This window comes from Cydia strobilella, chromosome Z (assembly GCF_947568885.1).
Source record: "Cydia strobilella chromosome Z, ilCydStro3.1, whole genome shotgun sequence".
NCBI classification, from domain to species: Eukaryota; Metazoa; Arthropoda; class Insecta; order Lepidoptera; family Tortricidae; genus Cydia; species Cydia strobilella.
Window position 1 is genome coordinate 28,832,462 of NC_086068.1, and position 25,553 is coordinate 28,858,014.

The 25,553-nt window shown below is 39.3% G+C and overlaps 1 protein-coding gene across 9 annotated transcripts in view; it reads left to right on the forward strand.

Annotated features, from left to right (window-relative positions):
* Nucleotides 1-23,970, forward strand: part of LOC134754400 (hepatic leukemia factor) — a 205,550-nt gene extending 181,580 nt beyond the window's left edge. For 4 of the 9 annotated variants that reach the window (XM_063690709.1, XM_063690712.1, XM_063690713.1 and 1 more), the window contains 6 exons: nucleotides 9,066-9,202; nucleotides 9,583-9,790; nucleotides 10,408-10,520; nucleotides 15,250-15,387; nucleotides 16,709-16,855; nucleotides 20,990-23,970. In XM_063690709.1, the coding sequence (XP_063546779.1) occupies nucleotides 9,066-9,202; nucleotides 9,583-9,790; nucleotides 10,408-10,520; nucleotides 15,250-15,387; nucleotides 16,709-16,795 (683 nt within the window). In that variant the 3' untranslated portion in view covers nucleotides 16,796-16,855; nucleotides 20,990-23,970. The remainder of the gene's footprint in view (nucleotides 1-9,065; nucleotides 9,203-9,582; nucleotides 9,791-10,407; nucleotides 10,521-15,249; nucleotides 15,388-16,708; nucleotides 16,856-20,989) is intronic. The other 5 variants (XM_063690710.1, XM_063690706.1, XM_063690711.1 and 2 more) reach the window with 3 other exon arrangements.
* The last annotated feature ends 1,583 nt before the right edge of the window (nucleotides 23,971-25,553 follow it).

Below are 25,553 nucleotides of genomic sequence, written 5' to 3' on the forward strand. Positions count from 1 at the left end.
ACTCATTTGCTATCTACCTATATGTTACTAGATTTTGTTATAAAATTCAACATGTGTCATCATCCCTATTGTAATGGCTAACCATAATTGTGTACAGCGCCATCTACCGGCAAATTAGCTAACTAATTAGCGCGACCTGTATGTTGGTTTTTCAGGGATAATTCTTTATCATGTGAACCTATTTCAACAACTTTTGATTTATTTTAAAGATGTTGTTTATAACTAGTGTGATCTCATAGAAATTTCAATTATAATAAAAACCGGCCAAGTGCGAGTCGGGACTCGCGCACGAAGGGTTCCGTACCATTACGAAAAAAAACAGCAAAAAATCACGTTTATTGTATGGGAGCCCCATTTAAATATTAATATTATTCTGTTTTTAGTATTTGTTGTTACTCGTATAGCGGCAACAGAAACATCTGTGAAAATTTCAACTATCTAGCTATCACGGTTCATGAGATACAGCCTGGTGACAGACAGACAGACAGACGGACAGCGGAGTCTTAGTAATAGGGCCCCGTTTTGACCCTTTGGGTACGGAACCCTAAAAACCTGCAAAGGGGCTTAAATTGGAAATTAAATTAGTGAATGTTTTTTGATAATTTAAAAAAAAGTTTTCTAGATAGAAGTGTGATTACATTTTTCCTGTAATATTTATTATAATGTTATTAATTTCATGAATCAATGAAAGGTTTTTTTTTTCACTGCGAAAAAAAAAATGCTTTGTAATGTTCAATTTGAGCTCTTTTAAATTATATCCCACTTGACCTGGTAACTGATAGTGTTTGAAATTTTGCCCGCTCTTCAAATTGGGTATTTTCCATAATTAAAGAAAATAATTTTCAAAAAATACACTTCCAAGATGCCTGGGTTAGCGTTGTTCATAACTATTCCAAATTTCAAATCGATAGCTAAAGTAGTTCTCGAGATATTTAGCAATGTGACAGACAGACGGACGTACGGACAGACTCGCACCATAAGGGTTCCTTTTGTACTTTTTTTTGTACGGAACCCTAACAAACTAGTTTTGTCACTTAATTTCTGAGGAAATGTAGGTACCTGATTAGGTGGTTGATTCAAAACAAAAACTTGACTAGGTACATATTTTATAAAGGATTAGGTACATAGCGTGGGTATTGGGTATTAGGACTATTAGGTACCATGGCGTGGGTATTGGGTATTAATTTATGTGGTCAGTGTTTGTTAGTTTACTTAAAAACGTGATGTAAACATATAACTAGGTGTGTACACACACAGATACACAGGGTAAGTACCTACTATGTACATAAGTACTTAGGTTTTCAGTAATAAAAATGATTCCTAATAGTGTATTGACTTTAGTAACACAGTTGTGATGTAATTTTGCACACTTATTAGGTATTTCTTATTCAAATACATCGACAACAATTTAAACGCTTTTTGTAGTCCGTGATGCCTCAACCGGCGGAGCTGAACAAATATGCACGCCCAACAAAATACTGGTTTACTGTGTGCGGAACTCAACAGGAGGACGTTTGTCTGATTACGAGTAGAAATTATAATCGGCCGATATTTTATAAACGTAACTAAATACGATAAGAGACGAAAGGCGCAACTCCCGTGTCGGTATTGAACACTCTCTAGAGATTTAATAGCACGGCAGTAATTTATTGTTACAAACTACCTGTAACTATTTGAATCAAATACTTTTTTAGATCGAAGTGTTTGTAGAGACAGATAAATATCCGCCTTTTTACCAGTGATATTGTTGTCACTATAGTGGCTTCCATGAACATAGATCAGGACGGCTTAACTCGTAAAATATTCACCTAGTTCGTTATTGAATGTCCGCCTTTGTTTGTAACTTTGTAATGACCATCCTCATCGAACTATTTAATCTTCGTTACCCTAAATACTCCTAGTATTTGGAAGTGTTTATAAATTTGTAATTGTTATTATTATTGTCTTAGTCCTAAATTCATGGGTCCGTCACGCTTCGATAAATTTGGTCTTTATTATTTAGTAATGTACGTAATAAAGGCACCGCGCCACTATTATGGTTTTATAAATTATTCAAGCAGATATTTTTTTTGATTCGGTCAAACCCGTAATATAACACCAGCCCACTAACGCCTGAGACGCGACGCGCGCCGAGGCTTCTACTTTCTCGTTCACTTTCGCTCAATTCACACGTTTACGAAAATGATCGCGCGCCGCCGGAAAACGCTTGCTTTCTCCGTTGCGCAAGAGCAACGGCTACTTCCCGCTCCCCCCAACGCGCACCCCGCTTCCCTCGCACTCCTCACCTATATTTCCCGAGTAGGAAGTGAGGCGATTACGCAACAGCTTTCCATCTGCGCAGTGCAGTATTCCGATCGCAATACATACCGCAGGCACCGAGCGTCGCTGTTCGCGGATACTCAACATTACAGTTTAGGTTAATTCTGTACATGAAACTGTACTTTTAACTATTGTATTGTATGTCGTTACTGCAGGTAAAATGGCTAATACGAAATTACTATGACGGTTCCATCATCCGTCTGTGTTCTTGTCAAATGCATTATACTCGTAGGTACTCGCATGCTTGTTAACTGTTCTGGAAACACTTTCTCTGCCATTTCAAACCGGAAGGTAGTGCAATATGCATGAAATGAAATAAAGGAATTTTATCAATGTTATATGTGTTATATACATATATAAATATTTACGCTCTTTACCTACTTATTTTACAATTGAGTTTCTGGAAGGCCACATGTATCAAATGCAGTTTTATTATTTTCGAATCGTATCGTCTGTCAAAAATGTTATACTTAAGTATATATTATATTTTAACGAAAAGTATTTTGATTATTGTAATGACTATTATCTAGCATGATGATTAATGCACAACGTAGATTTTAGGGAGGTCGCCACGTCACTTTCTACAGCTGCGTCTCAGGAAAGTGAGAGTGCTGACGTCATCGTCGTCATCAGGCGGGGGCCCCGTGGAGCGCGGTGCATGCTTGTTAACTGTTCTGGCAACACTTTCTCTGCCATTTCAAACCGGAAGGTAGTGCAATATTTTGAGATAACAAATATATGGCCAATACATAGGTAGGTACCAATAACTTTAACCCTATATGAGCGTTTCTTTTTTTGCCATTTTTTATGTGACCTATTTTTGCCACTTTTGTGTTATTTCTAGTCAGGATCACGAGCCCTTTTCATCCTTATTTATGAGAAAAAAAGTGTCCCAAAATTTCCATACATTTTTCAAACTTTCCTTTTTGTTACCGCCATCATAGAGTAACTTATACTAGAGCGGTACTGTCATAGTAAATTTTGTAACCCCAGTAAATTCACTGCCATCTGGCGACACACTTTAAAACTAAAAATGAAGATTTATAAAAATACGATAAAATGTATTTAAATATGGATAAATGTTTTTTTTTATTTGCATTAATTATTTTTATGATTTTGACCCATGTTCTTTCACTGATATGCGTTAAAATTGTTAAATAACAAACGAAACCGTCAACGCCATCTATACGACAGTGGGCCAAAGCTAGTAGCGCCTTCTGAACGAGTATCAAATTTTCTTGATTTTCGAGGCACGTTTTTTCCGTAGTCTGTATCCATCTATTACGGAGTTATATCTATCTTTGCCGCCATACAAAGTATATGGGGAAATGGTAACACAATAGGAAAAAACCTTGGGATGTTTTTTTATCCCATTAGGATCGAAAGGTGCTCGTGATTCTGAGTAGAAATAATACAAAATTAATGAAAAAATACAAAATTAATGAGTGGCATTTTTTAAGAAACGCTTATAAAATAGAAAAATGTATTCTTTTAATAAATGGGACAGGTTAGTTTTGGGTAGGTAGTGATGTCAGCATTCTCAAATGGATGACATCTTGGGACTTTCACGAAACTGTTAAAAACAAATGAGATGAGATGAGCTAATATTGTTATGTATTTTGTTTTTCTCACGAATGTGAGTTTTTACTGACGAAAGTAAATCACAACTAGATTTATTTTGTAGAGATTTCGCAGTGTAGTTATTAATTATGTGTGTATTAAATGAAATTAAGTAGGTATAAAGCCTCTCGAACTCTTCGTAGATTGTTGAAGCCATAATGGCTCAAATGGTTATTTCATGATGAGCTAATATTGTTAATGTTTTTTTTTTGTTATTAAGTGCAGTAGAGGTATATTATTGTGTAAGGCAGTAAAGCGAGTGCAGCGTTAGAGTCGTATTGTGCAACAAGAGAGAGGGGTGTGTGGCGCATTGTGCGCACGAGTGGAGCGTGCCGGGCCGGGCGCGGGCGCACGTAACTCCAACAAGACACTTCCCGTTTCCGCGCTCCCCTCCGCCGGTCCGCTGAACCGACTGCGGCGCGGTTTTTCTCGAGGAAACTCGCGCGCACGCCGCGCGTTCGCGTGTCTAGCGACTCCCACGATCGTTATTGTGTCACTAGTTTCTGTTGACGATCACGTATCAATACAAACTTCATTGTTTATGTTAGGAGCAGACACATTCGACGCGAAACAAAATCTGCCGCAGCTAATCCCAAAAGGGATATTATAAAATTCTACAGTTTATCATTATCAACATAAGCCTGAATTAAATAGGTTTTTATAGGTAGGTATGTAAAAGTAGATACGACTAGGATACGATAATGGTTGCAGAGCAATAAGTACCGTAAAATGGGGTGAGTAGGGATTGCGGGGGCAGTAGGGATGCGAATCCAAAATTTCTGTGTTCAGTTGCTACTTTAAATTTCGGGCTCAGGATGCTGTTAAAGTAATTTTATTATTGTTTTAGACATATTTTTTCTTCATCTGTAGCCTAATCATAAGATTAATAATAGAAAAATCACTGCCAAGGTTGATGTTCAAAAGCAGTGGATTTTTGTCTGAATTTTACTTCGTTTTTTGTGTCATTAGACAAAGTAAGTGTTCATCAACCTTTCGGATATCATTTGTATACTTGCGAGGCTTAGTTAAAACAGAAAAATATAACTTATTTGTTCCTTATTATAATAGTTTTAACATATGGGTTGAGTAGGAATGTATTGAGGGGTGAGTTGGGACGACAGGGATGATAGAGGGGCAAGTTGGTGTGTGTAGACCAGGGTGTCAATTTAGATGAGTAGATAATCAAGTCTCAAACATATTGACGTTTTATTTATTTATCAGGAGTAGAAATATGTCTCTCAGATGAAGAAATAATGCTAATTACTTAATTAGTAAATGCGTCGAACGTGGCAGATTGCAGATCTAGTGACTACTGCTTAGAAAATGGTACAGTTAGATCCTTTTTATTGCAAAAAGTGCACCGGGAAATGTTATAGATATAGGTATTTGAAAATATGTTGAGCTATAATAAATGTTTGCAAGTTCTTTTCGTCCATTTATTTACAACTAGTAATTCTGCAAAATGATTAATGGGGATAGTGGGAAAAAAACCGGCCAAGAGCGAGTTGGTTTCGCTTATCACCATAAAACAAATGTTTATTTATTTTTTGTTTTTCTCATAAATTACTCTATAATGAAATCTATTGAGACTGCCAACATCGGTCGTTTACTCGTACATTCGGATTGACTTAAATATGTCATTTTAAGAAATCTAGGTGGTTAACTAAAGGATGAGTAGTGAGATGTGAGTATAGTTCGTTTAGGATTAGTTTAATTTAAGTTAAAATTTTTGTAATAGTTAGGTAGATTTTAGTTTATTATGTATTCCTTTTTTTCTGTGTAACATAAAATGAAAAAAAAGTTGTTTAAGAAGTGACTCCTGCAATGAATCTTACCCCAGAACCTTTGACTTCAGGGTTGAGCAGATTAAGTATCCTAGATTTGTAATGCCATTGTACTTAAATATAGCGGATTTTTTTTACTATATTATTTTTTATTAATCGAGAATGTATGCGTTTTTATGATTTCTAGACGTGACCTTGATATATATTGTTTTTTACATTGTTTTGAACATGGACGCGAAACGCCATCTCGTTGTAAATGTAAAAATGTATACAAGCAAAAATTCCGACCGTGCGAGATATTTAAGAAACTAAAACATCTAGATATTAATGTAAGTTTCATATCTTTCAATAGTGCAGGACTTGAATTTTTGTATAAAAGCATATTTTTAGAGTACAAGAAAAGTTATTTCAGCGGTTTAAAAAAATCATCATTTAAAGGGTTAAAAAGGGGTTGACAGTTTGTATCAGGTTTAAAATTTAACTTTAGCTAGGAACTGGAAACTTCGTAAATAGGTTCTTTATTAAAAGACAATAAAACTTATTTTAGCGTTTTTGAAATTTTATTCCCCAAGGTGGTAAAAAAGTTGTTGAAAGTTTGTATGGAAATCAAACATTTTTGTGCGAGGCTTGAATTTGAATACAAGAAAAGTAATTTCAGCGTTTGACCTCCATAAATAAATAGTAATAAATACTGTATGGGGAAACTGTATAGGAAAAAACTAAAATAATTCATAATACACCGGTTAAAAAAATCCGGTTAAAGTAATCTTTCAATTCTTATCGAACGAGCGAGCGAAGTGAATTGAAGTTCTTACATTCAACTTGGATCACACGGCTGGCTAGGGGCACGTCCCGGCATTTCGATGTTTTTAAGCTGAACTATCAGAGGATAGTTTGATAGACAATAACTTAAGTATATTTGTTCTAATTTCAATGAAATTGGGTAAACTTGTAGTTGAGGGCATTATATTTTTGTCATTAAATTATGAGCAGGCTCTATCAAGGGGTTATGGATCTAGATGAGCCTAGAAGTCCAAAAAGCTATTTGTGAGGGGGTCTTGATATTCTGGTCGTTTTATTTGCATGAAAGTGTGGTCGAGTTTGGTATCAAATGAAAGTGCTCGTTTTATACGTTTATAATATTGGTTTTTAAATAACGATTTTAAAATAAAATAAATTAAGATTTTAAGTAAAATAAACATAATATAAATATTTGACATTTGACAAGAAATACTACGGCATACCACAGATACAGTTTATTTTAATTTCTATGGTGACTTAAATCTACCTATATTATTTAAGGGCAATAAATCGCATGCGCTTTTCGAATTTTCGATCCCTTGCCGATTATGTAGATTCGATCGATCTATCTTTTTGGCGAACCGAAAGTTCTCAGTTCGGGGCGAACTACTAGTCTGAGTTATCTGTAATAATGATGTGTAGGAAGTAGGGTATTTTATGCTTAGTATCGTTAGCCACTATACCTACTTTATTTTAGCAATGTTGACGTGTGCCGGCAGAAATAAAAAAAAGCTGTGATTACTGATTAGTAGGTAGAGACGACACGCTATGTTAATGCGGCGGCTCGCCTTAGGCCGCTACGCGCCCGCGGTTTGCGCACACGCCGCCTGAGCCACCTTTGCATTCGTCTCGTATGGTGCGGTACTCTACTTATTGACCCTATCATTTTATGACGTGCTCGTGACACTATCATTTTAAGACGGCGGCTATTTAGCATTTAGACGCCGAGAGAAAAATAATCTTCCTAAAATACCCTTTCAAGCTAAAACTTATACTTATTTAGAATTTATCTACATAATTTAATAGTAAATGTTAGTAGATGTTCTGTATTTTTTAGTAAACAGACAAATAATTTTATACGTTTTCTGCGCTCACGGTACCAAAGTTGTTATTCCGATTTTATTTATGAAGTTGAAGTTCGTTTCTGGGTGTTTATTTGTGTGCATAAGCACACGCCCTAAGGCACACGTGAAGGTACAGACCGATGTTAGGTAGGATAGGATAGGATAGGATCGAATAAAGTACGGGCGAGGTGCGAGGTGTTCGCCGCGCGTGAGCCGTCACGTGTTGGAGCCGCCCGCGCCCCGCGCCCCGCGCCCTGCGCCGCGCCCGTCGCAGAGCGCCGCGCTCCGCAGCCTACTCAGCACGTGCCCCGCCATGTGACCACCACCACCACCACCCTCAACAGCCCTCTCCGTTACATTCCTGTACACGTGTTACTGTTTGATTCTTTCTCTTCGATCTGTTGTTCCAACTTGAACGAAATCCAATCAGCCTTTCGCCTGATCCATATCTGGCAACTTTGTACTTAATTGGTTACATATTATATGTATCTATCCGCTCGGTTTAGCTCGAATTGCGATTAATCTAATAAAGCCACGATTGGCGTGTCGACACTATGTTATTAATACATTTTGAAGAACAATCGTATCCATAGAAGTAATGATGTCATTACATTTGCATTTTATTTCTACATGTATTGACGATGTAGAGAGTAGCTAAGTATATATATATTTAATTGTAGGTAATCTTTTTTACGAAAGCCAACTGGATGTAGTGCGCTTGTCATGTGTAGTGTAATACGAGGCAGCGACACGATGTCGTCTCTACCGCGACTTAAAGCCAATAGAGCTATTTTTTGTGAAGATCAGCGTAGTACAGGCGATCAAGATTTACGTATCTACTTTTTGTTCTTTATCGGAAAAACTTAAAATATCATAGAAAATTATATGCGTTCATATATCTGCTTACTATATACTACATTTAAGACTACAGTACCTGTTGGTTTATTTACTAACAAATTGCATTGGATGATTTTTCGATTTACTAGCATTTTTAGAATAAGTATTTATGCTTTACAAGATTTTGGCTGGTGCGATTATTGTTTTAATATTTTTGCTCGCATTTGGTGCACTGCGATTATAATTTCCATTGTTAATAAGATCCAATGTCCTATTGTTAAATATAATATGATAAATATGTTTTGTCTGGAATGTTTGTATTTTATTTTTATTTTTACTATATTCGTCCAGTAGTTAAAAATGCTAGTTAACAACCTATGCCGGCGTCGATCACTCAATCTTTACCGCCATTAGAGTAGGTATGTAGTTATTAAACGAATTTAAGACTGTTGTAAAACTACCTTGAATTAAATTGAGTATGGTAATTTGGGCCATGATAACGGCGCAGTCGGGTCGTATTGGAGCCGGCCAGGTTGTTGGCTAGCTTCAGTCGCGACTGTCGCCTCGGGGCGGTACGGACGGAGGGTTGCGACGCGGACGCGGGCTCATCAGTGACCGGCCTACGTCTTGTTTGTTACAGGCAAGTCGGTGAACAATAAAGACACGCTCGAAGACAAGAAAGATGACAACGAACTATGGGAGGCGCAGGCCGCCTTCCTGGGGCCGAACTTATGGGACAAGACGCTGCCCTATGATCCCGATCTCAAGGTACAGGAAGTCAGTAATCGCAACTTTATTACCTATTGCGTGTTGCGTGTTGTGTGCGTCTCTCACCAGCTTCCTGGTCGCTGCCGCTCGCACTAGGTAATAGAGAAGCTTCCCGCTCTGACCCTCCCCGCCTTTCCGCCTCACGCTTCACCTTTTGCACCCATCCCTCGTGTTTACCTTTATAATTTTAATTAATGTAGCCTAAGTTTTTAGGGTTAAATACTGCTAGCGAATTGCATACAGCGACTGTATCTACTTACATAATTATAATTCTGTTATTGTAAAATATAAATTGGTATATGATTGCGAGTGTTATGCTGCGCGTCAATACGTGCGCGCCGCGCCACACGTGGCACGTTGCGTGACGTGTCCGCTCTGTGGTTTTCCAGTACGTGGACCTAGACGAGTTCCTGTCGGAGAATGGCATGCAAGGAGAGGCGCTGGGAGGCGCGCACCTGGGCGGCTCGGCGTTCAGCGCGGGCGCGGGGCTGGCGTTGGGGCTGCAGGCGCCTGTCACCAAGCGCGAGCGCTCGCCCTCGCCCTCCGACTGCATGAGTCCGGACACCATCAACCCGCCGCTCTCACCCGCCGATTCCAGTAAGTTTCAACTAATCTTCATTTCTTTTCTAGTTCTTTAATTCACGTTCTCATTTACTGTAGGTACTTACTTACTTACTCCGTTGGCTCAGCGACCCAAAATGAGACTTGGCCTCCGACACAACTGTACTGTAGGTAGATCTTTTTTTTTTCAAATTAGAAATTTTATAACCTTAAAAGTAGTGGTAACTTTTATCCTCCAAAATTAAATCTGAGTAATTATGCACTGAATAATATGTTACTCTTCGAGGGCCGCAAAAATATGTGACGCGGCTCTACAAATAAGATCGTGTCAGATATGTTTGCGGCCTTCGTTGTGTAACATATTATTGCAGGTGACTGTACCGCAATATTAGATATCATAGGAACCCCAGCATTTCGGAAGAAAAACTTTATTACCACTACTTTTGAGGTAAAAAAAATCTAATCTAAAAAAAACGGGGTATATATGCTAGCATTTATCAAAATTGGAATAAAACATTTTTATTCCAGAACTTGACAAATAATTAAAAAGTAGTTAGGTATCTAAATATAGTTTAAAGTTGGTAACTAGAACTAAATACTAGAAAGATAACAAAGACCTTGTAGCGCTAAACTTGATATTTGTAATGTTCCAGCATTTTCAATGGCGTCGTCGGGTCGTGATTTCGACCCCCGGACGCGCGCCTTCTCCGACGAAGAGTTGAAGCCGCAGCCCATGATCAAGAAGTCCCGGAAACAGGTAAATGAAGTTAGTGCGCTGATCATTCCTAGCCGCATGCTGCCTCAGGGGAGCGGCGTACACACACTAACACGCACGCACACTCCACAGAGACACTCGTGTACACTCACGATCATAAACATACTTCCTTTTTAGGGTTCCGTAGTGAACTGGGAACCCTTACAGTTTCGCCATGTCCGTCTGTCCGTCCGTCCACGGCTTTGCTCCGTGATCGTTAGTGCTAGAAAGCTGCAATTTGGCATGGATACATAAGTCATGCATGGCGACAGAACGGTAAAATAAAAAGTACGAAAAAAAATTTTTTTTACTGTACTTCCCATACAAAAGTTTTGTACTTTAACCCAATGGTGTGGGGTAACGTTGGATATTAGGTCTCTAACAACCATTTTTTGATAAAGTGAATATATGACGGAAATAATCGCTCCGAAAGAAAAAAATATGTGGGCAAATATTTTGGTTCAGAAGTTAGAGGGGGGGGGGGGGGGCTAACTTTTGAATCATCGGTTTCGTATGTCTCTTTCGGTCTCGGTTACTCATGCCATTCATTATAAAAATTCACAACTAAGTATTTATCCGTAAGAAAACCTTCGATTCGATCTCCGTAATTGCAACACAAGAATTGACCAAGAATTGGCCATCATCATCGTAATATTAACGCCGCGTTGATATGGAATCATTGTAATTATGTATTTGGATTTTCAAAAGTTACAAATAGAACTTGATATAGTCAGCTTATTCTAACATGGAATAATGGACGCCTATAACATTACACACTAAACTTGATTCAGGAAGGAGAGGTATAGTGTAGTGTAGGGAACTCTTGTGATTACAATACAGCATGGTTATACATCAAATGCACTAACGCTTTACCGAGCAGTATTTACACATAATAATATTTATGCATGCCATTGTAGTGTTAGTATAAATTGAACTGGAATAATACATGACATTTTGTTAAAAGTAACTTTTTAAGAACCACAACGATTACAATATAACTACTATCCATTTCCGGAACTAGCACTGCTGAACAAAATCGCTTACTCTCATTTGACTACTGTTGGTTGGGACCTGATACACTCATGGTGTTATACAATCTATCTGCTGTGAATATATATAATTATGAAGAAATATACTTCTTTTTCTAATCCAAAGTGTAAATGTTACAGGAGCACTTACGTGAGCCTATCTTACCGTGTTCGGGAGAGGTAACGGTAGACTTACGATCTATGATATTGTGAATTTGTCTAGGTAAAATAAACTAAAGTAGTAACGTTTTAAAATTTACATGAAGTACATATTTAACTAGTGGCGGGTATCCGGCGAACTTCTTGAAGATGTGACCTTGCCTTTGAGTTTCTTTAATTCTATCATAATTTGCGCGACAGAGATGGAAATACAGTACAACAACAACAGTGTAACTTTGTACTGTATTTCCATCTCTGTCGCGCAAATAATGATAGAATTAAAGGACCTTAATGGCTCCTCTACACGATAGCCCAACGTAGGCCAATCTAAGGGACGCATTTATGCGTTGGAGGGAGCAAGTGATATTGCTATCTCATGCCACCGCATAGCTGCGTCCCTTAGATTGGCCTACGTTGGGCCATCGTGTAGAGGAGCCATAAAAGCCTAGTCACAGGTTCAAGCAGTTTGCCGGCACCTGTATAAATAACAAGTATCTAGAGAGTTTTGAACCTAACTATAGCAAATTGAAAGTAGGTAGTGCAACTATTTTATTATTTAATAGATGATAATATCACCTTTATTTCCAACTGTTCTAGTATTACAAGACGTCATCCAAACCACTTCATCATTAAAATACACGTACAAGGTTTCTGATTTCAGTTTTCAAATGGGAGTAAATTTCCACCCGCAGCCGGCGCGGCGTATAACGTATAACTACTCGCGTTTACCACAAAGTTATACCGCACTAGTTTAGTGGCGACGACGACTGTGTACTGTAGCCACGGGGGATTGAATTATTCTACTTGCTACAATTTTATTCAGCTTACAATTCGTTATATTATATACATATTACTTAATATATATACTACATTTCGTAGGACACAAAACGTACCTACTTAGGGACATTTGTAAATTCTTAGCTAATGATATACCGGGTGTGGCCAGTAACAGAAGCAAAAAATTAAACCAGGCTGAACTCAAACTGACCAACATTTGTTCAGCGATTTTAAAAAAACGTGTTTTGATTTCTAGCACACTTTAAAATTTATGCTAAAACGCAATGTATTGCATATTTTTTTTTGAGACCTGACAAGCAACGTCAATTACAATGATGATGGCGTACATGGAAGATAATATTTTATTTGTATAAAAAATAGGAAGTCTAGACTTCATAATTTTCTTAAGTTATCGAACAAAAGTGTCACCCTTTGAGGAGTACAAATCTGTTTTAATTATTTGCTCATGTTACAGGCCACACCCGGTATAGCTAAGCAAGAAAAATTGATTACTAGGTATAAAGATGATTATCAGAGTGTTGGGCCCTAAAGATGACGGATGAAAAGAGATTGCATGTAGCGGAGATGAGAATGTTAAGGTGGATGTGTGGCGTGACGAGAATGGATAGGATAAGGAATGAGTATATAAGAGGAAGCCTGAAAGTTGCACCCATAACAGAAAAAGTAAGGGCAAATCGCCTAGCATGGTACGGGCATGTGATGCGGAGGGATGAAAGTCATGTGACGAGAAAGGTATTAAGAATGAATGTGGAGGGAAGTACGAGGAGAGGAAAACCGAGGAAAAGGTGGATGGACTGTGTGAAAGATGATATGAAACTAACGCAAGTGAATGATGAGATGACGGGTGACAGAGATGTATGGAAGAAAAAGACATGCTGCGCCGACCCCAAGTGAATGGGACAAGGGCAAGCGAATGATGATAGGTACATATAAGATACCTAAGGTACCTAATTGTTCTATGGATAGGTATAACCACAATGTATATTTAAAATATGTTAGTGTTTTTGAAGTAGGTACTCGTATACTCTAGAAGAATATAGTTATTCAAGGCAAACGGTTCCTAGGCCATTTGCTAATTGAAAACCTCATGGCTACAGTACTACTGTCGTAAGTGTTTGAGTGTGTTCACTCGGGCGAGGGGCGAGGAAGTTACTATTGTGGCGTTAACGAACGTGTGTTTATGCATTCCCGAATATAACAAAAATAGAAGTGCCAGTATTTCTTGAATCTTCTCTCGCCCGATACAATAATATGTTTTAAAACGTTTGTTTGTGGGACATTATACCATGTTGGATAATAAAGCCAAAACATGCCAAAAATGAATTTTATTTGCATTCGTAATAAATTAATAATCCAAAGATATGGAATTCCTGACGCGGAAAAGGGCTGCAATTTATTTTTAGTAAAAAGTGCCTATTTATGTGTGGTAAGTTAGTAATTAAATTATCAATAAAATAGCACATGTTAAATAATCTAATATGCCTACCATATACCGTGAAATTTACAAAAAAAAATATAAAAACAGGATATGACGTTTATTGGACATTTTTACCGCTTTCTGGCGTCTAACACACCTGAAGAGCAAAATCCAAGAAATTAGAAGGAAACTAAAGATATGGCGCGTCGCGCGAAATATGTGAATGCCCGGAATGGCCATCTCGCGGGTTTTTACCTTTAATCTTAATTAATATTATACTGCTAATAAAAAAAATAAAAGAAGGATAATCTTGTTTCGTGTTTTTTTAACGAGCCAACTTTGACCTTTTAAGGAGCTGCAAATATAGTCTAGTTTCCGTGTGCCATTAATGGGATTGGCCGGTCGAAATATTTAGCAGATGGCACCAGCATAGCTTGCCCTGTCATTCCCTAGAATTGTGTCAAATTTTTGTTTTTTTAATGCCCTGGATCCCTGGATGCCAAGCCCTTTAAGCCAAATCTCATAGAAAAAGGAGCAAACTATGATGGCGCCATCTATGCAAACCTTTGACAGTTGCCAACCCCATTAAGACGTGTAACATTTTGTGTTAGCCCCCTCTTAAAACATTAAATTATACCGAGAAAGAACTTTAAAAACCTTTTTATACTATTAATTCTTTGCAGCATCTGTTATGTTTAGTAGAATCTTGGTAACCGTATTGAGGACGAGATTGAAACAAGGCGTTCAGTCCACACTGCCACAATGTGAATTAGGCGTTTACTCAATGTTTTCTTTTATTGGACAGCGGCAAGATTTAAAAGACTACTCTCATTAATCTCATTATAATCTGTTTTCGACCTAAAATATTGGTTTTACTACCCAATAGTTCTTATTTATTTAGAACAATTATATATAAGACAGGAAAACAATAAATAAAATATGTAATAATATTTTATTTATTGTTTTCCTTGATGAAAACATTAAGGGTCGGTTGCACCAAACCACCCACCGCCACCATTGTATGGGAAGTTTCATAGTTCACTGCTGAGTGTTGTTGATAAGTCCTGGTCCACTAAACGTGGTTGGTGCAACTGGCACTTAGTATGGAACTAATCGACAACACAAAAAAGTCACTGCTGAATGGCGCGTTTCCAGTGTCCATTAGTTGATAGATTAGCTGTCAGGGTAGACACACAAGGCGTGCCATTCTGCACGAAGCCACGGCGAGTCGGGTGGATCTGTCGGTCGGTTCTGTATGGTTGTTGTATTTTACGGGTGGGTGAAGGGTCGTATAAGTTTGTGGCGCGGCGTGCTAACCCTATATCGACGTCGTCGGCAGTTCGTGCCCGATGACCTGAAAGACGACAAGTACTGGGCGCGCCGGCGGAAGAACAACATGGCGGCGAAGCGTTCCCGCGACGCGCGCCGGATGAAGGAGAACCAAATCGCACTAAGGGCCGGATACCTTGAAAAAGAGGTTAGTGTCTTGTCTTACTCACTGTTGTTGTTTTATTTAGTATGTAAAGAAAATGCATAGTCAACGTCTGCCGGACGATCAGGGCATCGATAATATAATCGTCTCATCCGCCGTTGAAATTTTATTATAGTCCTTGCAGTCGGTCGGCTAACGAAAACGTTAAGTTAAGGACTCTAGAGCAGTGTCATCTAATGGTTGGAGAGCCGGCAGTAAAGTTTCGAACCAACTTGATACGGCGATGAGATGCACAATGGTTTCCCATAAAAGTGATGCTAAGTCTTCCGGTGCGAAAAAGGGGGGGTCATTTAACCCATCTGATACCGAAATAATAGTTATGGCAGCAGTTAGAAATTTACTGGTAGATACAGAAGCATACTTACATATACTTCAGGAGCCGAGTACTATCAACTGTAATGATATCGGTAGCTAATTTATTAGCACCTTTATAAGGCAAACAAAGAAGTACAAAGGTATTAAATTAATGCCCAAATTATATTGTGTATATTAATAAATTTGAAATATATGTTATTAATAACTTAAAAATATACAAATATAAGCATTAGGTAATAAATCATAAGCCTGCAATAATTAAAATGTCTGTAATCTGTACAATTCCAAAGTACTAAATAAATACATAATCTCGTATGTCAAGGTGTTTCGGCAGAAAACGCCCTGACAGACATATATTCCTGAAGTGAAGGTTCATATCTACCGACTGGAATTGGTTTCATGCTGGTATCAGATGGGTTAATTTAGGGGTCCCGATGGTCACCTTTGAGAGCGACTGCCAAGCACTTCCGGCAGAAATTATACTGGCAGATTTCGCTTTTCTGTATCTACCAGTAAATTTCTAACTGATGCCATAGCTATTATTTCAGTATCAGATGGGTTAAATGACCCCCCCCCCCGTTTTCGCACCGGAAGTGGCTATCTTTTTTGTACTTTCGGCAAGTTTCGCCGTGGCAGACAATCAAATTCGGACTTAGCATCACTTTTATGGGAAAGCATTGTGCATTTCATCGCGGTATCAAGTTGGTTCGACACTTTACTGCCGGCTCTTCTACCATCATCTTAACAGAATTATTTAATTAAAATGACAATGTTCGTCATTTATCTTGTAATCATAGACGGAAGGACGCATCTTTTTCCACATGTGACAAATAAAACGTAGGTGTTAGGCAAAATTGTGTTAAGGGTTTACACACCACCCATGGTATTTATAACGTCAACAGCATAGTTTATAATATCAAAACCACATTTCTGTCCTTTTATTTATTTAATACGAGTGTAATAACTTAAACAATTTGGTCCGATCTTTCAGAACATGGGGTTGCGACAAGAAGTAGAGCTGTTGAAGAAAGAGAACCACATCCTGCGCGAGAAGTTATCCAAGTACGCGGACGTATAGGCGGCGGACGCTCCTTCTCGCCGGCACCTTCCCGCATAGCACAAACACGCCATTCGACATGTATGTACCATTCAAGAGAACCACATCCTGCGCGAGAAGTTATCCAAGTACGCGGACGTATAGGCGGCGGACGCTCCTTCTCGCCGGCACCTTCCCGCATAGCACAAACACGCCACTCGACATGTATGTATGTACCATTCACGAGAACCACATCCTGCGCGAGAAGTTATCCAAGTACGCGGACGTATAGGCGGTGGACGCTTCTTCTCGTCGGCACCTTCCCGCATAGCACAAACACGCCACTCGACATGTATGACCATTCAAGAAAACCACATCCTGCGCGAGAAGTTATCCAAGTACGCGGACGTATAGGCGGCGGACACTCCTTCTCGCCGGCACCTTCCCGCATAGTACAAACATGCTACTCGACATGTATGTACCATTCAAGAGAACCACATCCTGCGTGAGAAGTTATCCAAGTACGACGTATTGGCGGCGGACGCTCCTTCTCGCCAGCACCTTCCCGCATAGCACAAACACGACACTCGACATGTATGTACCATTCATACATTCTCATTCAACGGCTTTCTAAACAATATGAAATTAATTAACTAAATTAACAAAATTTTGACATTTCGAAGAAGCACTTATTTATTTAAGTATAGGTAACCTAACAGTTGAACAGTTGAATTATATAACTAAGCATTTTACTTATATCTGGGGGAACGGCAGTGCCCCCGCCAAGTCGAGCAAAACAAAGAGGCACGGCCGTACCATCCTTTTCTCGAAGCCATTCAGGTCATTTTCAACGTCCTGCAATTTTGTGCTGGCTAAAGCTAGAACCCTGAATTTTCAGTAACATATAGGGAATAATATGGCTTAGATATATTCCCAAGAACATTCAATTTAAACTTGTAGTTTATGCAATAATTTGCACGTCGAATTTCCTTAGTTTTGTTACTGACACACTCACTTAAGATCATCATAATTCTAAGGTACTTCTAGCAGACCCACAAGCTTCAAACTTTAAACATAAGTAGCTTTTAGCTTATCAAGCCATAAACAAACCTAAAAATATTACAATATCAGTCACGTTTTCAAGATTTAAGAACTGCATAAGTAAGTTTGTAGTCCCATATAAATATAAGCTATTACAAAAGTTACAAATAGTGGGTAATAAAGGTCTAAGATGTACGATGTAAGTATAAAGATGTGTAGTTATAATATGTGTGTAGTATGAGTATTGTATGGCTAGTACAGGTATGGTGTGGTGTGGGATGGGTACGTATAAGTATAGTTTGGTATGGCCATGCATGAGTAATGTATGTATGAGTGCGAGTATAGTGTGGGATGATTATGAGTATGAGCTTTGAGGAAAGTGGTAGCTGACGTACAAGAAGTAGTACCATGTAAAAAGATGCAAGTCTCGCAACGCAATTCTTCTACTACAAAAAAGTTTTGAGATGTAAAGTGATACCAAGTCGGTTATTTTAGCCAGTGCCAGGGGGTGTTAAAACCGTATCAATATTAGATATCTTTAATTTTGAATACATATAATGACTTGGCAATCGCACATAATGCTTTACTCATAACGTACTCGTAATTATGTGTAATGCTCAAACTGCACGTGATTAGCGTTAGCGTTATGTTCAATCAGAATATTTTTTTAATAGTTGACGATGATCCTTATTCCCAGCCGTGCGATGGCCGAGTCATTATATGTATAGGTATTAAAAATTAAAGATATCTAATATTGATAGGGTTTTAACACCCCCTGGCGCTGACTAAAATAACCGACTTGGTATCACATTACATCTCAAAACTTTTTTTGTAGTAGAAGAATTGCGTTCGCAAACCAAGTTTCCAACCATGTCTCGCAGATTTGCATCTTTTTACATGTAATGTTTTTGGTGGGATCTATGTTTTACATGAACATCACTTTATGCATAAATTTAGTAGAAGTGGTCGAAAAATCGATTGCAAGATTTGAAGCACTATATATACATACAAAGGTAAGTATACGGGGTCAAGCTAAATAAAACCGTTTAAAAAATACCTACATAGTGTTAAAGGAGAAAACACCATACATCATTAAATAAAGGATTTAATACATAAAACCACGGAAAACAGACATAGCTTAGGTAAATCACACTCCGATGCCGTAATGGAGAGCGATGCTCATCTGACAGTTCGGGACGCGCCAATCGACCATGTGACCATCGATACCGACCGTAGGGCTGCGCTCGAGCAAACTACATAATCGATTATCAGTTCGGCCTCCTGATGAAAATCCTTCGCCCACGAAGGTTACCAAGCAGCACCACAGAACTTCTTCGTGTCGTGCGCCTTCAAGTCACGACAGAGGACTTGTGACGTAGGCGATTGGTGCTCAGTGAATCCGATGGCCCCGATGTCGGTCCTATAACCATCAAAACGAAACCCAATTAACATCTGTTACAGTTTCAAGTCAGCTTCTGATGTTGAGACCCCTTTAGGTCACATCAAAATTTCTATTTCTTAGTGTAAGGCTCTTTAAGCACTGTAATGTAAATTTTATGAAGTTATCACGGTATTATACATTCGATCATAAGATCTCAACTCAAGCAATGAGCAGTCGGCTCTAACCGTGTGTACTTCCCTTTTTATTTTATTTTAGGAGAATTATCATGTAGTCAAACGTCAAGTAGACAAGAGAGACCTCGTAAAGCAAATGTCATAAAGATTCATGTCAGTTCTTAAATGAATCATCATGTTGACAACTGTCAGCTCTTAAAGCAAACATCTTATAAGCAACTGTCAGCTCTTAAATCAAATATCAACTTTTAAACTAAAGGAAAACATGTAGACAATTATGAGCTCATAATGTGTAATTTTGTAGATAGCTCTCAAAGCAAATATAAACTTCTAGAGGAAAACATCATGTACACATACATATTCAGCTATTAGGGCAAACATCAACTCCTGAAGGAAAACATCACGTAGACAACTTTCAGCCCTTTTAACATCTTGTAGGTAATTGTAAGCTCTAAAATCAAACTTCTTAAAATCAATTGTCAGCTCTTAAAGCTTACACCAAATATTAACTCATAAATGACAACATCATGAAGACAAATATTAGCTCTTAACGCAAATTTGTATCATGTGTTCTTTAAGCAGATTTGTAACAGAGGTTCTTTAAACATTTGCATCATAGGCTCTTTAAGCTGATACGTCACATGGGCTCGCTAAGCATTCGTATCATAGGCTCATTAAGCTGATACGTCACATGGGCTCGCTAAGCATTCCTATCATAGGCTCGCTAAGCTGATACGTCACATGGGCTCGCTAAGCATTCGTATCATAGGCTCGCTAAGCTGATACGTCACATGGGCTCGCTAAGCATTCGTATCATTGGCTCTTTAAGCTGATACGTCACATGGGCTCGCTAAGCATTCGTATCATAGGCTCTATAAGCTGATACGTCACATGGGCTCGCTAAGCATTCGTATCATCGACTCGCTAAGCATTCGTTTCCTTGGCTCGCTAAGCATTCGTATCAATAGGTACAAGATTTGCCTAAAAGTAGACCACTCTTCAGCTAGTATATGTACATAATAATCACAATATAATTAGGTAACTTTTAGGGGTCGTTCATCTATCACCCCTAAAAGTTATCCTAGATGACAAGTTGGTAAATAATAAAAATACTCCTATTCAAATGTACATAAGTATTGACCGTAAAAAAGTGTTTGTCAGATGAAGTGTGTCCTGTCAGATGAAAGACGAATTAGTTAAGGCCCCGTAGGTTCGTGTTATTCTCTCACTCTCACTGAGCGTAAGCGTGAGCGAGGTCACAGAATAAGTAATAGTTAGCGAGATGGATGTGCGTGCTCGGGACCGCAGATATCATGTTTTTGAAGTTTAATTTGTTGTAAGTTTAAAAAAAGATAAAAGTAATCGCTGAGTTCCCTAAAAAAATTAATTACGCATTTTTAGAAACAATTTTAATATTTTTAGCTTTTGTGCATAAATTGTTACAATTTTTATGTATCGAGCGAAAGTCAAAAAATACAGGATTCCAATCAATGTAGTCCCTATAAAAAAACCTCAGGATCGCTAATAAAATGTTTGGAAATCTATTGTTATTTCAAAAAGCGGTATAATTTTCATAAACTCCGCTCTCTGAACCTACTACAACTTAAGAATTGTTTGCAGGTCGCAGGCGCACCCTCGGCGCGCGTCGCCGCTGGCCGCGGACACCCTTCTTGCTTCCCGCCTCCGCCGTGCTGACTGCCACATCTCACTTCAATTCAACTTCTGATCATCCTCTCTCTGACATGTCTGTCCTGTCGTTATTTTACCCAGAAAGCTATCTGATGGTTTCGCCAGTTCGATTGTTATTTATTCGTTTTATATCTACTTACACATAATATTCCCACCAAACTGCTGATTTGGTACTCAGTGATCGTGATACATTTGGTTTGCCAGAATTTTACACCATTTATGTATAAAATATTACAATGAATTTTACCCCGTATTTAAAAAAATATTTATATCGTGTCCGTGGAATCAATGACATAGCGAATCGGCAGTCCACCTGAAGTTCTGTAACAGGTTCTAATGGACTATCTTACAAAATGTTGAAGTTACGTAGGATTAATCAATATTGCAGTTACCGTAAGTTTATCTAGTTAGTTTAATAGATAAAATGTTAACCAAAGTCCCATTCGAGATACGCTCCGATCTATCGTCGTCTCTAATTCCTTCAATTCGGACTGTGTCCGTCACTCAACAGGGTTAGCTAACGACGTACGGACCAAAATTATATGGCAAATTGTTATTTTTGAAGGGTGTTTGTTGTAAGTCTGATGCCGAGTGTGCACCGCGTCATGTATTCCGACCCGAATGTGGATTATTGTAATAAGTTAATGTTGTTAAATATTTATATTGCGCCGGCAGGGACCGCGCGGCGCCCGCGCCGGACAGCTCGCGCACCGCTGTGGGCCGCCGCGCGCTAGATTGCTCAAGTGGTTCGCGTACGCATGCGCAAATTAGAGGCTGCGTCTGTATATAGGTAGTTTTAATGGGGCCCAGAGACGGCCCCGGGCCGCGTCCCGGACCTCGGATCCTCTCCGAATCTGTATTATAAATGTTGCCGAAAGCTCCCCGTCCGTCCCTCGGTTCCGGCACGAAGGCAGCCTGTCCGCGCCGCGTCCGGGGCCGCTACCCGCGTTCTTGCGCCGCAGGTGTCTCACCGGCTCGCTTCGTAGGCCCGCTCTCAGAGATTAACTGCCACGGTGGCGCTCTGGCGCCCATCGCCTCTTCTAGCGCATCACATGCGCACCCTTTGTCGTTTACGTAGTGAGCGAATACTATAGTTTCGTTTCAAATTTACTTAGTGATAGTTTTAAGTAGTTGGTAGATTCCGTAGCGTAGTTGTTATTAGTCTATTTTTGTTATGGCTGTAGTTGTTAACGTTTTTGAAAGTTTATATTTTTTTAGTTGTAAACGGACTTGCGTTATGGTATCGTATGGATAGGACCCGTGAGTAGAGTCGGCGCGGGCGGGCGCGGCGAGGGTGGCGCGCCCGGCGCCGCCATCGTCGCGCGCCGGCCTCCGCGGCCCAGCTGCGCCTCCCAAAGCACTGAAAGCATCCTTTGATGCTCCCCCGCACTCTATTTGACTCGTGCTAATGTTAATATATATTTTTGTAGGTTTTTGTCGTTGATAAATGAGTCAATTGAATGTTTATTGAATTGAAGAAATTAATGTTTATAAACTAAGACTAAGAAGTTGTTGCATTTGAAAGTATTTTATGGATACAAAGCGAGAACAATAAAATGTTTTTTCTATAAAAGTTTACAAGTGAGGGATTCTATAAAGGTGTGACGGTTGAACTTTTGAAATGCACTGTTTCATATCAAATGATAATTATTACCTATAATATGTAACGAACCTAATGTTAATTGGTCGCCCAGTGCGGCATTTGATACTCCATCTTGTTTGTTATATTTAATATACATTAACATACGCAATATATGTAATGGTTTTGTAAATCCATACATAATAATATAATTAAATACGTTTCTTTGAAAATTGTAACATGGGTATAGTTGATAATTATGATAGTTTTAAGTCTGGTTCACTCGACAGCGCCTCACGCCGGTAGCATCGCTTATGCAATTGTAGGCCGCAGCGGGTGGCGGCTGTCTTGTGGAGCGGCCGCGAGGCGTCGTGATAACGAGTTGTATGTACGAACATTACAGTTAGCTATACTTAAACCTAAGCTAAGAGAAGTGTAATAGTGTATAAGTCGTTGAGCTTTCAAGCTGGCCCCTAAGGGATAGCTCTTTGTCTATTGTAAGTGAAACTGCACGTGCTAATACTTACCTGCATAAAAAATGATTGGCCTTTTTAACCGGTTACACGAATTACCACTATGAAGATTGCAATAAGGTTCAAGATGAACAAACAGAAAAATAATTTGCGATTTCTTGTGTGGGGGACCAAGACTTTCGACTCGCCGGCACTCAGTAACCGTAGAGGGATCTACGGTTACTGAGTGCCGACGAGTCGAACGCTATTGAACCAGTCTAAAATGTGTCATCGAGATGCGTAACAAAGGCGCGTTATTGGAGAGCGCACTTACACTGGTTTTTTTGAGCGTGGGGCTAGCCCGCGCTCAGGTGCCAATTAGAATTATACGCCAATTACTGACCCTTTTATAGGGTTTTTGTAGGTAGTGCAGGTAGGCACGTGCGGTTTTACTTAACAATAGTCAAAGGATTAGCCGTTCGGGGCCAGCTACAAATCGAACGACTATACGTGAAGTGAATCGGGCGGGGCGGCCGCGCGCTGCCCCGGCGCCATTTTCCTCGCCTGGCAACGCCGCCGCGTTGTCCCTTCTCCCCCGCCCCACCCCCGCCTCACCACGTGCATCATCCACCGCCACCCTCCCAAACAGGTCCGCTCACTTCACTGTATCCGGAACTACTCGCACCTCTTCCCGTTTACTCTATTTATTTGATAAACCTGCTGTATAACATCCTCGATTGAGGCTACTTTATTTTTAAAAGTAGATGTCTGTTATCTTTGCAACAACATAAAACCATATCGATTTACTTGTACGAGTAGTGTTTTGTTTGACCGTAATTTATATGGTTCTATGGATTGAAATAAACGTTAATTGTTGTATTTATGTTCGTTTTTATTTAAATCGGTGTCCGCTTGTGCTGGCCGGCGCGGCTCCTCGGCCGCGGGCAAGGAGCGCGCGCTTCGCCCACTACGTTACTTTATTGATTATGTTAATCGTTGATCATACGAGTGATGTGCCGTGCTCGTAGCCTCGAATCTAATGATTTGATCTGCTGTCGGTATATTTCCTAAATCGGTGTTTTATGTAATAAATCGTGATATAAGTACCTTGCACAAACCGTGAGTTTTCATTATCCTTATTTAACCGCACTTCTGCCTGTTTTCAGTCTTAGCTTGGGCCATACACAGATTTTAAAACGGAAGTTGCCACTCCTGTGGACAATAGTGTTCATATTTGTTCTACCCCTTTATGCCGATAAGGGTTCAATCAAAAAATATAATTAATTTGAGCTATCGTTTTGTTTCGTCCTCTTGACGGCGGCGAGCTGTGATTGTTCATTTTCGTAATAGTTGACTAAACCGTTTCGAAATGAAAATTATAGTTGAGTTGCGAGCCCATACATGACAAGTACGCAATTTGAGTTTGGTATACGAAACCTTAATTTAATCATTACAGTCGAGGAGTAGAAAAAAGATCTTAGCCTCTGACACAAGAGAACACAGGACTCATTTACGTGGCTCCAAATATTCATACACCTTGACCAAAGATTAGTTATGAAAGAACATGCCAAAAATACAGTTAAAAAGGTTAAACAAGTTCGCGGTATGCTGGCGCCAATTATAGGATGGTATAGTAAGGTCTCGCTGGAGAGCACTTTAATCCGGATGCCGATTTATTTTTGACAGTAGATGCATCGCCTTACGGCCTTGGTGCTATTTTATCGTTAATAGTGGAAGGGGTAGAAAAACTGGTTTCTTATGCTTCGCGATCCTTGTCTGCTGCCGAAAAAGGTATAGCCAGATAGAAAAAGAGGCAAGTGCTATCTTGTTCGGAATCCGCAAGTATCATCAATACTTATATGGGCGGAATATTCCATTTACTTTAAGGACGGACCACAAGCCACTTTTGTCTATATTTAATCCTGAGAAAGGTATACCTGAAGTTTCGGCGAACAGACTACAAAGATACGCAATATTCTTATCAGCGTATAACTATAAAATTGAACATGTGTCAAGTTCGCGTAACTCAGCCCATTTCTTGAGCCGAGCGCCGCGCGAGGAACCGGTTTTGCACATAATAGACGACGTAGCCACCAACGGTAATTATGTAAACTTAAACTTTGTTTATGAGGGCGACAGTTTTTTATCATTAAATGAGATAAAAATAGGTACGCAATTGGACGGCACACATCAAAAGGTGATCCATTTTATTTTAAATGAGTGGCCTAATAAAATTTAAGATGTATTGCTAAAACCATATTATGATAATCGAAGTGAGTTAGCTGTCGAAAACGACCTCATTCTGAAAGGTCATAAACTAGTCATACCCCAATCTATGCGCTCAAAAATAGTTGAAGAGTTACATAAGGGGCATTTAGGTGTCCATAAAATGAAAGCGCAAGCCCGCGCACTGGGTCGCGTCGTGCCGCGTGTGCGCGGCGCTGCGCCCGGCGCCGGCGCGGGC